We start from the raw sequence: 13,392 nt of genomic DNA, 5'->3' as shown, positions 1-13,392 counted from the left end.
ACAGCATGGCTTGCCAAGTGGTGCTGTGTCCAGACCCGGCATCCGAACCAGCGAACCCCGGGCCACCAGAGCGGAACATGCAAACTTAACCACTGTGCCACCGGGCCAGCCCCACGCAGCTCAATTTTAAAATGGACAACGGATTTGAAGACATTTCACAAAGGAAAATCTATGAATAGGCAATAAGCACATGAGAAATGTGCTCAACAGCCTTAGCCGTCAGGCAAATGCAAACTGAAACCATAATGAGATGCCACCACGCGCCCACCAGAATCACTAAATTGTCAGAGTGACAGCACCAAATGCTGGTGAGGATGTGGAGCAACCGGAACTCTCGTGCGTTGCTGGTGGGCGTGTAAAATGATGCAGCCACTTTGGGAAAAAACCTGGCAGCTTCCTACAAAACCAAACACACGCCTACCCTCTGGCCCAACTATTTCACTTCTCGGTATTTACACAAAAGAAATGGAAGCCTATGTACCCAAAGAAACTGGTACAAGAACGCTCACAGCACTTTATTCCTAAGAGCCCCCAAAATGGAAAGAGCCAGGGACCATCAAAGGAATGGCTAAAACGCCATGGAATGTTCACGGAAGGAACACTGCTCGGCAGAAACGGAACAGATGACCAGCAACTGCCGCGACGCGGACAGGTCCCCAAAAAATTCAAATTGGCAAAATTAATCTCTAGTGGAAAAACTTAGAACCTTGGATGCCCCCGGGGAGGTGGGGCAGAGAGTGGAAGTGAGGGGGACGTCCTGACAGGAGTTCTGATGCGCAGAGTATGCACGTGCCCAAATTCAGAGGATGTACACCTAACATCTGTGTGTTTCACAACGTGCACACTTAACCTCAAAGGAAGAAAAAGAACCATAAACAAATACTGGACACCAGTCAGTGAAACGCAAGCTGAAGTGTCTACAGGTAACGTGTGCCGATATCAGCAGCTCATTTTGGGCAGCATCGGAAAAGCCGCCGGACGGTCAGTGGACGGAGGGCCAGCTTTGTGCGGAAGCAGAGCTAGCTGGGTGCCACAGGGCCAGGCAGGGTGGGCGAGCGAGTGTCCACGCCACAATTCTTTCATCCTTCCTGTGTGTTTGAAATTCTTCATGGTAAAAAGTTGGAAAAATTTAAAGGAGACTGAGACACGTCAACCAAAAATAGGGAAGAAAAAAGAGATGGCAAGAGACCCTCCCCCACCTCCTCCCAAACCTCACTGCCTGGCCCAGAGTCCCCAGCGCCCCTGCCCCAGCGCCAGAGGAGGGGCCTTCCCGACCCCACGGTGTTTCCCATTGTCTCCACCTGCCGCTGCCCCTGCCCGCCCCCGCAGGCTACAGTGAGTGGAAATTACACCAGGGCAGCCTCTCCCCACAAATTCACGGAAAACGAAAGCCCAGGAGGGGCTGGGCTCTCGAGGGCCTGTACCGCCACCTCCTGGAGGACAGGCTTTCTGCACCCCGACTCCTCTCCTTGCATCCGCGTCCTCGCTCCCAGGGCTCCACGGCGCCCCTCACTGCAGTAAACCTGGGGGTGCTGATTCACGGAAGACGGTGTCTCCAGAACCCAGCCCCTCTGCCCGCTCCCCGCCCGGGGTGCATATTCTCCTCCCCTCCTGCCTGCCTCTGCAAGCCAGGGGGCGGTGTGGGCTGCAGGGCCTTCCTCGGGCCACCCTCAAACACACATCACAGAGGCACAGCTCAAGACCCCCTCTCTGGTGGCGCATAAGCCCCCCCCGGCCCACGGTCACCCCCAGCCCCTTCCTCTCTCCCTCGGACACAGTGACATCTGGATCAGGACACTTGAAGACCCTTGAACCTGTAAATGTGCTCAAGTCAGTCATTCTAAAGCTGTAGTTCTCTAGTTATTATCAGGTAATAGTGTCTCTGACATCTCACACACAGGCATGGCTGAGAGCCCTGCATCTTTGAATGGAATACGCCACCTGGAGAGGGCCCCTGGACCCTGCTGGGACCCACTTCCAGGCTGGAGGGAGAAGCCAGCCGGGGCTGGGCTGGGTGGGTGGGAGGAGGCCAAGTGCACACTGAGGGCCGCCCAGCTTGAACACCAGGGGCAGCAGGGACGGGGAGGGACATGGGCCTGGAGCGAAGCCATAAAAGGCGAGGCCTCAGGCCCTGCGGTGTGCCTTCTGCTGCTGGACAACCACACCTGTGCCACCCCCACCAGGTGCCGGCCAGTCAGGGAACACGCTCTCTGAGCAGCGAGCGGGGCTTCGCCCTCTGTGGGGTGGAGTGCACAGGTACCCACTGTCCTACTGGAGAGGCTTTGTCCCTGAGTCCTATCCAGCTCTCTCGGGGTGAGCAGAAATACTGTCAGGAAGGCACAGAGGAAGAAGCCAGGACAGGCTGCCCGAGGGCAACTCCAGGAGCACCCCCTGGAACTGGAGCTGGAGCAGCTCAGGCGACCCCAGCAGCAGAGGGTGTCCGTCCCTGACCAATGAGCCATGTCACCATCACCCCTCCTCCCTGACATCCAAGCCCTGGGGCCACAGCCGGCAGAGGAGCTGCTGGGGCCCCTGAGCGGCTCCTTCCCGCCGCCCCTGCTCCATGATGGGACTCGGGCCAGGCTCTGTGCGGAGGAGCCGCTTGCAGGCTCCAGCGAGCACCAGGAGCAGGAGAGGGAGACGCCGGGCACATGCGGGTGATCAGGAACGGCGGGCCTCCCAAGTTCCCTGCACCCGCCCCCCCCCCCCCCCCCCCCCGGGCACAGAGGGACACAGCAAACCCAGGGGAGCGACGGACGGTCTGAAGAAGAGGCAGGAGGCGGGGAGAGTGGCTGGGAGGGCCAGCCTAGGCTCCACGGGAGAGAGAGGGATGCAGAGGCGGGCGCGTGGAGGAGACGCAGGGGGTCCGTGTGGGCCCTGGAGCTGGGCAGGAGCCGGAGGGCGAGGGGCCGCAGCCCAAGCGTGCGGCCTGCAGGCTGATGCACGGGCTCTGCAGCCCCCACACCCCCATTTCTCCTGCCGCCTCCCCCAGGCACCGGGCCAGAACTCCCCAGCCTTGACTACTGCTCCATCATGGGAGCAGGTTTGGACTCACCCCCAGCTCTGAGGGCAGGTGGAGAACATTCTGGATTTTCACGCCAACCCCTGGAATCAGGGGCCCAAAGCTGGGGAGAAGCCTGAGGCTCAGAGGGGCCCGTAGGCTGGACGGTGGTCCTCAGATGCACTAGGCACATGGGGGCCACCACCTGGAGTGGGGCACAGGCAGACGTGTGTGTCATACGGGGCTCATGACATCCCCACCCAGAGACTCAGGATCCCAGGTCCTGACAGAAGGGGGCCCAAAGCAGTGTTTCCTTCTCCAATGCCGGCGCTCCTCTCTGGAGGCTGCCCGCTCCTGGGGCCACCTTCCCAGGACAAGGCCCCATTGGCCACGCCCTACCCTCGGCCAAGTCAGCACCAAACCACAGCCTTGGCCTCCAGGCTCAGACTCTGCAAGTGCTCCCACCTAAAGACAGCAGCCCCAGCGCGGGGCAGGGAGGGGCGGGGCGGGGCAGGGCTGGGCTGGCCACCACAGGAGTGCACCCAGTGGGCTCTTCATCCATCCATGTCCACCCAGCAACCAGAGGCCCTCCCTCTCCAACTTCAAAGAGCGCCTGCAACAGCCTCCCTGCTCCAGGCCTCTCTGCTTCTTCTCCATGCCTGCCGCAGGCCATTCTCCCAAGCCACAGGGCACTCAGGTCCTCTACTCCTCACACCAAGAAAAAAGCCAAGACCTCACAGGGCCTCCATAGCAGCCTGACCTGGCCCTGCCTGCCTTGCTGGTTGCCTCCCTCCTCTAACGACATAGTCAGTCACTCACACCTTCATGATGAACCAACCTCAGGGCCTTTGCACCTGCAATTCCCTCTGCCTGAACACTCTTCCTCTGGACTGTGGCCTGATCGGGTCCTCTGGCCATGTAAATTTCAGCTCACTGTCACCTCCTCAGGGACAGCATCCATTAATCCCCCCCCAAACACACAAATATACACAGCTAGTGAGAAGCCCATCACCTGTTCTTTGCTTCACCACAGCCTTCATCTAAAATCATCTATTGATGTGTTGATCAGCTAGTTGCCTGATATCAAGTTCAGATGGTAAGTCCCAAGGGAGCAGGGACGGCATCTTCCTCGTCTCTCACTGTCAGCCAAGGACCAGGAGGGCACCTGCACATACCAGGACCTCCGTTAATAGTCACCCAATGAACTGGCTCAAGCCGAGCGTAATGGTCCTGCAAACAGTGATGTGACGGCAGGAGATGAACTCCAAGCGAGGACACAGACAGAGGGTTCACACTCGCCGGAGGAGGGAGAGTTGGAAAGTGAGAAGAGATGGAGCACCGGGTGTGAGGGCTCCTGCCGCACCCCCCGCAGGCCGAGGGCTCCCTCACGGCATCTGCTCCACAGATCCACGCAGCCCAAAGGCACGTTAAGGTTTTCACAGCAAAGTTTCAGAGTCGGCGCCTCTTCGCTGATTTCTGAGGGGTGTGTTGCTTTGTTTATTCAGCTTTGCTCAAGTCACAGCTTCCTCGTGTAAAAAACTTAAAAAGGAGAAGTGTGGACAGAAGGTCCCCAGGCAGGTCACGCAGAGAGGGGCTCCAGGAGCTGAAGCGGGCACTGCTCTCTGTCCTGAGGTCAAGCTGCAGCCTTGGGCCCAGAACAGTTCTCCAAACACGGCCACTTGTTGAGAGGAAATCCCCCCAGTTTCTCTGTTAACCCCCTCCCCCACTCCACCCCCCGGTCCCATGACTGCCCTTGAGGGACTGCAGCCCCCACTGAGCCCATCCCGGAATCTGGGTGTGGGTGGTGACGGCGAGACCAGGGCCGGAGGGTCTGGGAGGCACAGGGGTTTGGGGGGCACAGGGGTTTGGGGGGCGGCTTCAGGACACAGCTTTGTGCCCGGACTAGAAGGGAGGCAAAAGGGGTGACCAGCTCTGAGCAGGAGGCAGACCGAGGGCAGAGTTGTTTAAGGCCACTCTTTAACGCCTAACAATGAGACCTTTATGTCATTCCTTGGGAGGACTTGACGCAGAAATAAATCCTCTAATCAGAAAACAATTCAGACAGACCAGTTTGGGTCAAAAACATCGCAAGGCAGCAGGCAAGGGGTCCTCATCAGGCGGGATGACCCTGGTACTGGACCTCGGGCCTTGGACCGCAGGGCCTGACCCCGGCCTCACCCCCACCCCCAGCGGTAGCTGAACGCCCGCCTGGGGCACAGGAGAGCTAGGCAGGAGGTGGCCTGGAAGAGGAGTGGGGCCCACCTCTGGCCAGCTCCTGGAACTCCCCAGGGGCTGAGCTCCTCACACCTCATCTGGGGTAAGTGACGCAGTGGGACAGTGAGGGATCTGGGACACGGAATCATCGGGTGCAGCCAGGACATGTGGGGACTGGAGTGGGCTGAATGGTGGCCCCCCGAATTCATGTCCACCTGTAACCTGTGAACATGGCCCTATTTGAAAAAAGGGTCTTTGCAGATGTAATTAGGTTAAAGACCTTGAGATTCAGTCATCCTGGATTATCCAGGCGGGCCCTCAATCTAGCAATGAGTGTCCTTACCAGAGAGGCAGCAGGAGATGTGGGACGCAGAAGAGGAAGGCTGCGTGACCTCAGAGGCGGAGGCTGGGGTGATGAGCACGAGCCAAGGGTTACCAGCAGCCACCAGAAGCTCGAGCAAGGCCTGACCCGGGTTCTCCCTGGAGCCTCCAGGAGGAGCAACCCTGCTGACCCTGGACTTGGGACTTCTGGATCAGAGCCAGGCGAGGACCCACTGCTGCTGTCGGACGCTGCCCAGTCTGTGGTACTTGGTTACAGCAGCCCTAAGAAACGCCTGCGGGGACCAAGTCCCTCGGCGGTCAGAGCGGGGAGAGGAAGAGGCCAGGAGGGCTCCGGGCCAAGCCTCTCATCTTGAAACAAGGAAAGTAAGGCCAGAGAGGGCAGAGCAGGTCCAGGAAGCCATGACAACCTCCAGGTCTCCAGGTCATGCACGGTGAGAGGTGCCTGGGAACTCAGAGACCAGCAAGGACAGGGAATTGAGGGCCAGGTGAGGACTGAGGCCCTGCCCCCATGGGGCTGTCCAGCTCCCTGCCCAACCATGACACAGGACCCCCTGAGAAGAACAGAGTGCCCGGTCTGTCCGGGGTGAGCGCTCCGGGCCCCACTGCGCGGGGTGGATGCCCAGCCAGGGGCAGACAGTAGTGACGGCGCGGCAGGCTCTCCTACACCCCACGCTACAGCCCACTCGATGTTCAAGGCCGAGCAGAGAGTTCCATCCCGCTGCCCCCAAGTCCCCCACCATGCCGGTCCCCCCGCTCCCGCGGCCCAGCAAAGCTAAGGAACAGCTCCCCAGTGGAAAGTTCCCTTCTGGAGATTCTCTCCCTGCTGAAACGCGAGCTTGGAACAAGATAAAACTGCTTAATTTGTACAAGCCACAAAGCCAGTCCAGAACAAGGGAAAGAACGCCGATCCTTGGCTGGAAGGAGCTGCCTTCTGGGTCTCAGCAGCCAGTCACTGCCCCATGACTCACCCGGCCCTGCTGACACGGCCCGGAGGGGGCCTGCCCGCGCAGAGGACCCCAGGTGGGTGGGCGCACAAACCAGGCAGGAGCCAGCGCTGCCCAGAGAGGGAGGGGAGCAGACCCGCGGGATCCTGTGGCCGCCCACACCTGCCCCAAGCCCCTTCTCCGAGGGGGGCACACCTCTCCCACTCCCCACCAACCCTCTCTGGGCAGCGGCCAAGAGCCAGCAGGACACGCCTCAAACACCAGCCCAGGGGGGCACGCGCAGCAACAGCCATGTCTGCACGTGGGCGGGTGGGGCGTCAGGCGGGCAGGCCCCCCTCCACACGCCCAGCAACCCGGCCCCCAGCCTCACCTCCAGCCGGGGTGCAGGTGGGGACTGTGACAGCTGTCACTACCGCCTTATGTGAGACAAAGGGGTTGCCCGTGAGAAGGAAGGGGCCCCCAGAACAGGCTCTGAGCCCACGGGCCGAGGGGAGCCACCTCGGGTGTGCTGGCCCAACACCCCCTCCCTATAGGTTAGGGAGCCGAGGCCCTGGGGACAGAGGGACTTGCTCCAGGTCCCAGCCGGGACAGGACAGAACTCGCTCCCCAGGGACTGGGGAAGCCCGAGTTACAACTAGAGACCAGGGCTCCGGTCCGAAGAGGAACACGTCAGGGAAACAGCTCTGGGATTTTCGTTCGTGTCTGTAACCAGTTTCAAACTGAGTTTTGAAAGAAATAGCTTTTTTTCCCCTAATGAAAACGCATCCAAAGGAGGATTTTATAGAAAGTAGCAATTTTTCTTGAGAGCAGGTCCCCACTTCATCGCTTGCCATGCTGTGCTCAGCTGAGATGGGTGCTCAGTGCGGCCGAGAGGCGCAGAGCTGACCATTTTCAAAGGCGGTTTTGTTCAGTGCATGAAAAGCTCCTGAAGTCTGGTTAGCCCAGGAGTTTCCAAGACACTGCCCTCACTCCCCACTCCCCAGGGATCCCTCCCGGCCTTTGTACCATGTCATTTGTAATATGAAGGCCCCTGACAGCCAGGCTGGTGGAGCGACCATCCTCCCCGGCCCACACGGGTCCTTCTCATTGTCCCCTACCCTGCAGCGCCTGCCACGCTGGGAACAGGGACCCCTGGCCCTGCACCCCGTTGACCCCCACCTGGCCCATTGAGCTCAAACATGAATGAGATGCAGCTTCCCCGGCCGTGCCTTCCGCTGGTCTCCATGGCTGCCCTGCCTCCCGCGGTCCGTCCTCTGCACCCGTTCGGGCGTGCTCAGCAGCACAGGCGTGCGTGTGCTCGCACACATACACACAGAGGTGTGCGCATGGCCCATCGGCAGCTCCCCTCCCAGGGGCTGCCCCACCAGTCCTGACATTGCGTCAGGATCCGATGAGCCCCCAGAGCGGCAGGCAAGGGGCTGTGCTTCAGGAAGCTCTGAGCTGGGCCTTCCTTCTCCCTCGCCTCTTGGGGAGCCCCCCACACACAGTGGCAAACAACCAACCAGGGCGGATGGCACCTGTGGGGTGACATTCTTAGCCTCCTTGTGACCCAGGGGCAGCTTGGAAGCCCTGAAGCGCAGAGCGAGGCTGATGCCCCAGGCGGCCTCAGGCCTGCACGGTGCACCTCGGAACCCAGCTCGAGGGGTGCTCCGCCAGCGACAGGCACGGCAATGAATGGGAATTACTCGAGATGACGACAGACGCTGACGCGGTCACAGCACAGCATGCCTGGTGGGAGGAGCTGAGGAAGTCTGACGTGGAAGAGGATCTTCTCCCAGGGGTGACTCGAGAAGGCAGCCTCCTTCCTGTTCCTTTGTCATCCTTGCCCCTCCCCATCGAGCTCCTTGGGGGCTGCCATCTCAAAGGACCACTTGGCCTGTCTTTGAGAGGGTGTACCCACGCTGGGGGCAGGGGTCAGGCCAGGGACCTGTAAGGCCCCTCCAGCCTAAGAGCCAGCCATCTGCCCTCACTCTTTGCCCTGACATGACATCCAGATGTTTTAAACAGTGATTCTGCTCCAGGATCTGAGCAGAGCCCACATCTGCTAATCTTTCTGTCCTAAAATGTCCCTCAGTAGTCGTGGACGATGGTCACTGTGCCCCTCCCTGTTGCGGGGTTCCCAGGTGAGGACGGGACCCTAATGACACTGCCTCCCCAGGCAGGATTCATCTTGATGAAGCCCCCCAAGCTTCCGGCGGAACAGGACAAGCTCTCTCTGCCGTGTGTGCGCACACACACGCAAACACGCGATTGCACGTCTCCTCTGAGCACCCAGAGCTTCCAGCCCTGTAATCAAGTGGCGGGAAGACACCAAAATGCTATTTCAGGGAGGAGGCCGAGGCGGCCTGGGAGACAGACTTGGGCTGGCAGCCAAAAAACAAACCACACGGTGGACAAACCAACCACCAACCGCGTCCCGAATGCGGCCGCCCCAGACCCGAGCGCCAGACGCAGGTCCCCCACCCTTTCCCGGAGGCGCCCATGGTCTCGGCATCCACAGTCGTCTCAGGACACGAGAGTGGCCCATTGGGAAATGAAAGAGGAACAGTGAGGGGCAGGGAAGCCGGTTTAACTCAAAGCCAGGGCTGGTGAAGCTTAGCTTTCAGAATATTTCCTCCCACGACCTCGGAACAGTGCAAAGGAAAAGAAATATGTCCACAGAAATGAGGACAGTGCCTCCTGGGGGCTTCCTTCCCGAAGCACCAGCACAGCCCTGAGCCACGGGGCGGCGCGGGGGATGGGGGGGGCCTACCTGTGATCCGGTCTCTCTCCATGACTATGGATATATTTAGCAGCAGGCAGCCGGCGTCCCCCTTCAGAGGCGTCCTCCCCTTTCTCACCCGCCGCCCTCCCTCTTGCTGCCTCCTCCTCCAAAAACACTCTTTGTCTGGTCTAATTTCTTCAATCTGTTGCAATCACGAATGCATCCAAATTACCACATTTCCATGTGCTGATCATATGTTCGCGCTCCAAACTGAAGCAGCATTGTCTCTCTGAATCGGGAGGGAAAAGGGAGCGAAGGAGAGGAATAAAAAATGAAGAGGCCGGAGCGAGCCGGGTGGTGGGCCCCGAGGGACTCCCTCAGCCCCGGGTGCTCCGGCGGGCGCGCGCGAGGACCGGGCGTCCGGGCTGGGCAGCGGTGGCTTCAGAGGTGCCGCTCGGCTTCCGGCGGCCTTGTCCCCACCCCTGCAGCCCCTCCGCCAGCGTCGCTGCTCCTTTTTAATATCCACTTGGAGAAGCTCAACTTAGCCTCTTGGAAACCAGCGCGCAGAGTCAAATTCCTGGCGATTTGCAAAGTCTTTCGCTTCCCCGTCGTGCGATGCTCCGAGCCCCTTCGGTTCCAGCGTCTGAAAAGCCGAGGTCCTGCGGGCCTGCCTCCCTTTCCCTCCACCCGAACTCCGAACTCCGACTGGGCTGGAGGAAGCTCAGGAACACCTGCCCAGAGGACCCCAGAGGAGTCGCCCTGCAGACGCCCCGGCGTCCCGTCAGCCTGCGGTGACAGAGGCAGCTGGCCGTCCCCACCCAAGCCGAGAGGGAGAGCGGGATGGAGACTTCCTGGAAGATTCCGACCACACACTCATGAGTCAGTGAGTCTCTGCTGTCCCCTGGGAGGGAGCGCGGCTCCTCACCCCCGACTTCCCGAGACGCAAGGCCTCTCAGGGAGGGGACACGGGGTTTGCTGGGCTGGGGGCTCCGTGCCACGTTCTGCTGTTCACCTGGCATCCCGGGGGGCCCCCAGCACCTGGTCAGAGTCAGGCTGGGGGGCTGAGGCTCGGGGACTGGGGGGCATTTCCTCTGCTCTTTAAGCTTCACTCACCTCAAGGGCTCAAACTGGCAGCCAGTGGCTGGGGACACAGAAAAAGGTTTTGTTTGCCCCAGGCTGTTTAAAGAAAATGTGTATTTGTGCCAGTGCTAGACACTTAGGCAATCTCCGAGAACTCCAGATTTTCCACTTCTCTTGGAAGAGGGAAGGCACGCGGCTGCACGGAGCCTTCAGGCCCTGCCACAGGGGGCTGGGTTGACAAGTGCTATCTCCTTTAGACGCAGCTGAATTTTCCAGTCTGTTCTGGTCCCCACGGCCCCTTCGCTCAGGTCCATTATTTGCCAGGGCAGGCGGCCTCTGAGTTTGCAGTCCCGGCTCCACATGGCCATGTGAGCCACGCCTTACCCACAAGACCCACACACAACTCTCTGTTGGATGGCATCCTCAAAGTGCCCTCCTGCCTGGGAAAGGACCCCAAATGCAGTCTCCTAGGCAGCAAGGGCATCTTCTGCGGGTGGGGGAGACAATTTTTACCCTTCTGGGAGACACCAACTAGCCCGCCCCCGGTCCCTAGCAGAGCCTGGAGGACAGCCCCCAAAGGCAACCTGCATGGGAAGGGAAGCTGTGGGGGGGAGGGGGTGGGGACAGAGGCTCCCGTGCACTGTCGTAGGCTGAATAATGGCCACCAAAGGCATCACGTTCTATTCCCTGGAACCTGTGGATGGGACCTTATTTGGAGAAAGGGTGGTTGCAGATGGGTTTCAGTGAAGGATCCTGAGATGGGGAGACTACGCTGGATTATCGGGGTGCCCCTAAAGGCCATCACATGTACTCATACAAGAGGGAGGCAGAGACAGATGGGACATACGTACAGAGAAGGGGACGTGAAGACGGAGTAGAAGAGACGTGAAGAGTGGAGTGATGCAGCCACAAACCAAGGAATGCTGGCAGCCAGAAGCTGGAAGAGGCACCGAGAGTGTCCCTTAGAGTTTTTGGAGGGAGCACGGCCCTGCAGACACCTGGATTTCAGTCTCTGGCCTCCAGAACCTGAGAGAATCAATTTCTGTTGTTTTAAACCACCAAGTTTGTGGCAATTTGTCACAGCAGCCACCGGAAGCTCATACAGGCACCGAAGACAGACTAAAGAGTCAATGTTCTCTGCACAACGTTTTCCATTAATGATATTTCATCCTAAAACATTTCATTAAATCAATCACTAACAACACTGAGTTAGAACAACCAGAATCATGGAAGTTTTTTGGTTTTCTTATTTAATCTCTTTTCTGATTTTCAAAACATATTCCTTATTGGTCTTTTTCGATTATAAATGTAATATATGTTCATTGTATTAAATGTAGAAACTACAGAAAACATAATAAAGAAGAAACCCCTTTACTGCCACATGGGACTCTCCAACACCAATTCTTGCTGTGGCAAGCAGGCCCACGAGGCTGCAGCCCCACGCCAGCCGGTGGAACGGTAGGGTGAGACAGGACCAGGGGCCAGGCCGCGGTGGGCCTTGTCCATCCGGGCCACCTCCTGCAGGCGCCAGCTCATGCACGATGGATTTCATTGCTGTGGTTGCTGCAGCTGCTGAGCACAGCTTTGACCCTCGGTTTTTCCCCAGCATAGTTTGGCTCAAGGTCCATTCCCCCGCCATGCCTAAAAATCCAAGCATTCTGGCCCAAGCGGGGGATAATTTGAAACCGAAAACCTGGCAGCACATATTGGCTCTGATGAGGCCCAAGTTAGTCATGAGCCAACTCAGAGCCCGGGTGTAGAGGTGGGGTGAGGCCAGGCAGGGGGAGAAGGGGGCAGCCAACCCCTGACTGCTGAGTGCCGGCCTCGTCACCAGCATCTGCCACTCGGTGGCAACTCGCCAGGCCAGACCAACATCCCCAAAGTGGGTTCCCCACGTGGCTCCATCCTCCAGAACACTGTCAGGGTTCTGTGCTTCTGTAAATCTTTATCCCTGCCTTCGATGCACCCAGCACATTAGCACAGTAAATGCAGCCCCAGGGAGGGGCTGGCTTCCTCGGAAAACACTTGCTGTCCCAGAGGCAGGAACCCCCAGCTCCAGGCCACTCCAGCCTGCCGGTGTCCTGGGGTCTGTCCAATAGGCCCTTCCAGACAGTTCTCAAGGTGGTATCTCTGTTCTTCGCCCCTGCAGACCTGCGCCGAGATCTGCGTTCTCCTGGCCACCTTCTTTCTGACGTCACCGTCACTAGTGAGGGGTGCAGGGTGAGGAGGAGTGAGGACTGCTTTATCCTTAGAGACACCACTCTGCTCCCTTATCCGAAGCCCATGTGCGTGCCCAGCATCTGGCTGGGAGGGGACACCAGAGCAAGAGGCGTGCCCAGGGTGCCCTGAACTCCCCCACCAGGCCAGGAGCTGTGGCTGGCCCCGCTGAGAAGAGGGAGCAGGCGCTCCAGGGACGCTGACGTGGGAGCAGGGGCCTCTGGAAGGGTCTGACGGATGGACGCGGCCTTGCTCCCCGTGCACACTCCGGGGAGGGGCCTGTGAGAAGGTAGGGGAGGAAGAATCGTGTCCTGAGGCTCTGGGCTCAGATGCTCTGCCGCTGTCACCTCCCCGGCCCCTAATGCAGGCACTTGAGTCCTCCATAATCAGCTCCAAGCTAGAGGGGACGCCCGACCTCTCACCTTAAAAAATGACTTTCCCATTCATTTCCTGCTCATCCCCAGACTCAAGCCCTGAAGTTGCTTCCCTGAGTTAAAAATAAAGGCGCTCCAAGCCCCGCCCCCTCCCAGCGACCCTCCAGCGGCCGCGGCTACTGGACCTGCCAGCAGAGCGGGAAGCCCGCCGAGCCCCTCCAGTGCCGGCCCCAGCCTGGCCGCCTGCAGCCTCCCAGAGCAAGATGGATTCCGGGCCCTGGGCCTGCTGCATTCCTCTTGGAATCTTCTCTCCACTTTTTATTGTGCCTCGAGCTTCAGCTGTTCCTAAATAAACACAATCCAGCTACTCTCTGCCCTTGGGACGGCTACAGGGTTTACTGGTGCGAACAGCCTGGGCCGGCCTGTTGCTTTGGGAGTTCTTCCAGGTCAGTGTGGAAGGAAACCAAGACAACAGAGAGAAGCAGCCCAGACAGGGCCGAATTCCACCGCCAACAG

General features: G+C 59.3%; 1 protein-coding gene across 4 annotated transcripts in view; it reads right to left on the bottom strand.

The window, feature by feature from the left end:
* Positions 1-13,392, bottom strand: part of SEPTIN9 (septin 9) — a 161,332-nt gene that overhangs the window by 125,664 nt on the left and 22,276 nt on the right. Inside the window, exon 1 of one of the 4 annotated variants that reach the window (XM_044745796.2) lies at positions 9,254-12,439. The exons of 2 other annotated variants lie outside the window; for them this stretch is intronic. In XM_044745796.2, coding sequence (XP_044601731.1) covers positions 9,254-9,275 — 22 coding nt within the window. In that variant the 5' untranslated portion in view covers positions 9,276-12,439. Of the gene's footprint in view, positions 1-9,253; positions 12,440-13,392 lie in introns of those variants that run through there. One more of the 4 variants, XM_070483699.1, reaches the window with a different exon arrangement.

Source organism: Equus asinus, chromosome 13, assembly GCF_041296235.1.
Source record: "Equus asinus isolate D_3611 breed Donkey chromosome 13, EquAss-T2T_v2, whole genome shotgun sequence".
Taxonomy (NCBI): Eukaryota; Metazoa; Chordata; class Mammalia; order Perissodactyla; family Equidae; genus Equus; species Equus asinus.
This window is presented reverse-complemented; position numbering and strand designations above follow the sequence as displayed.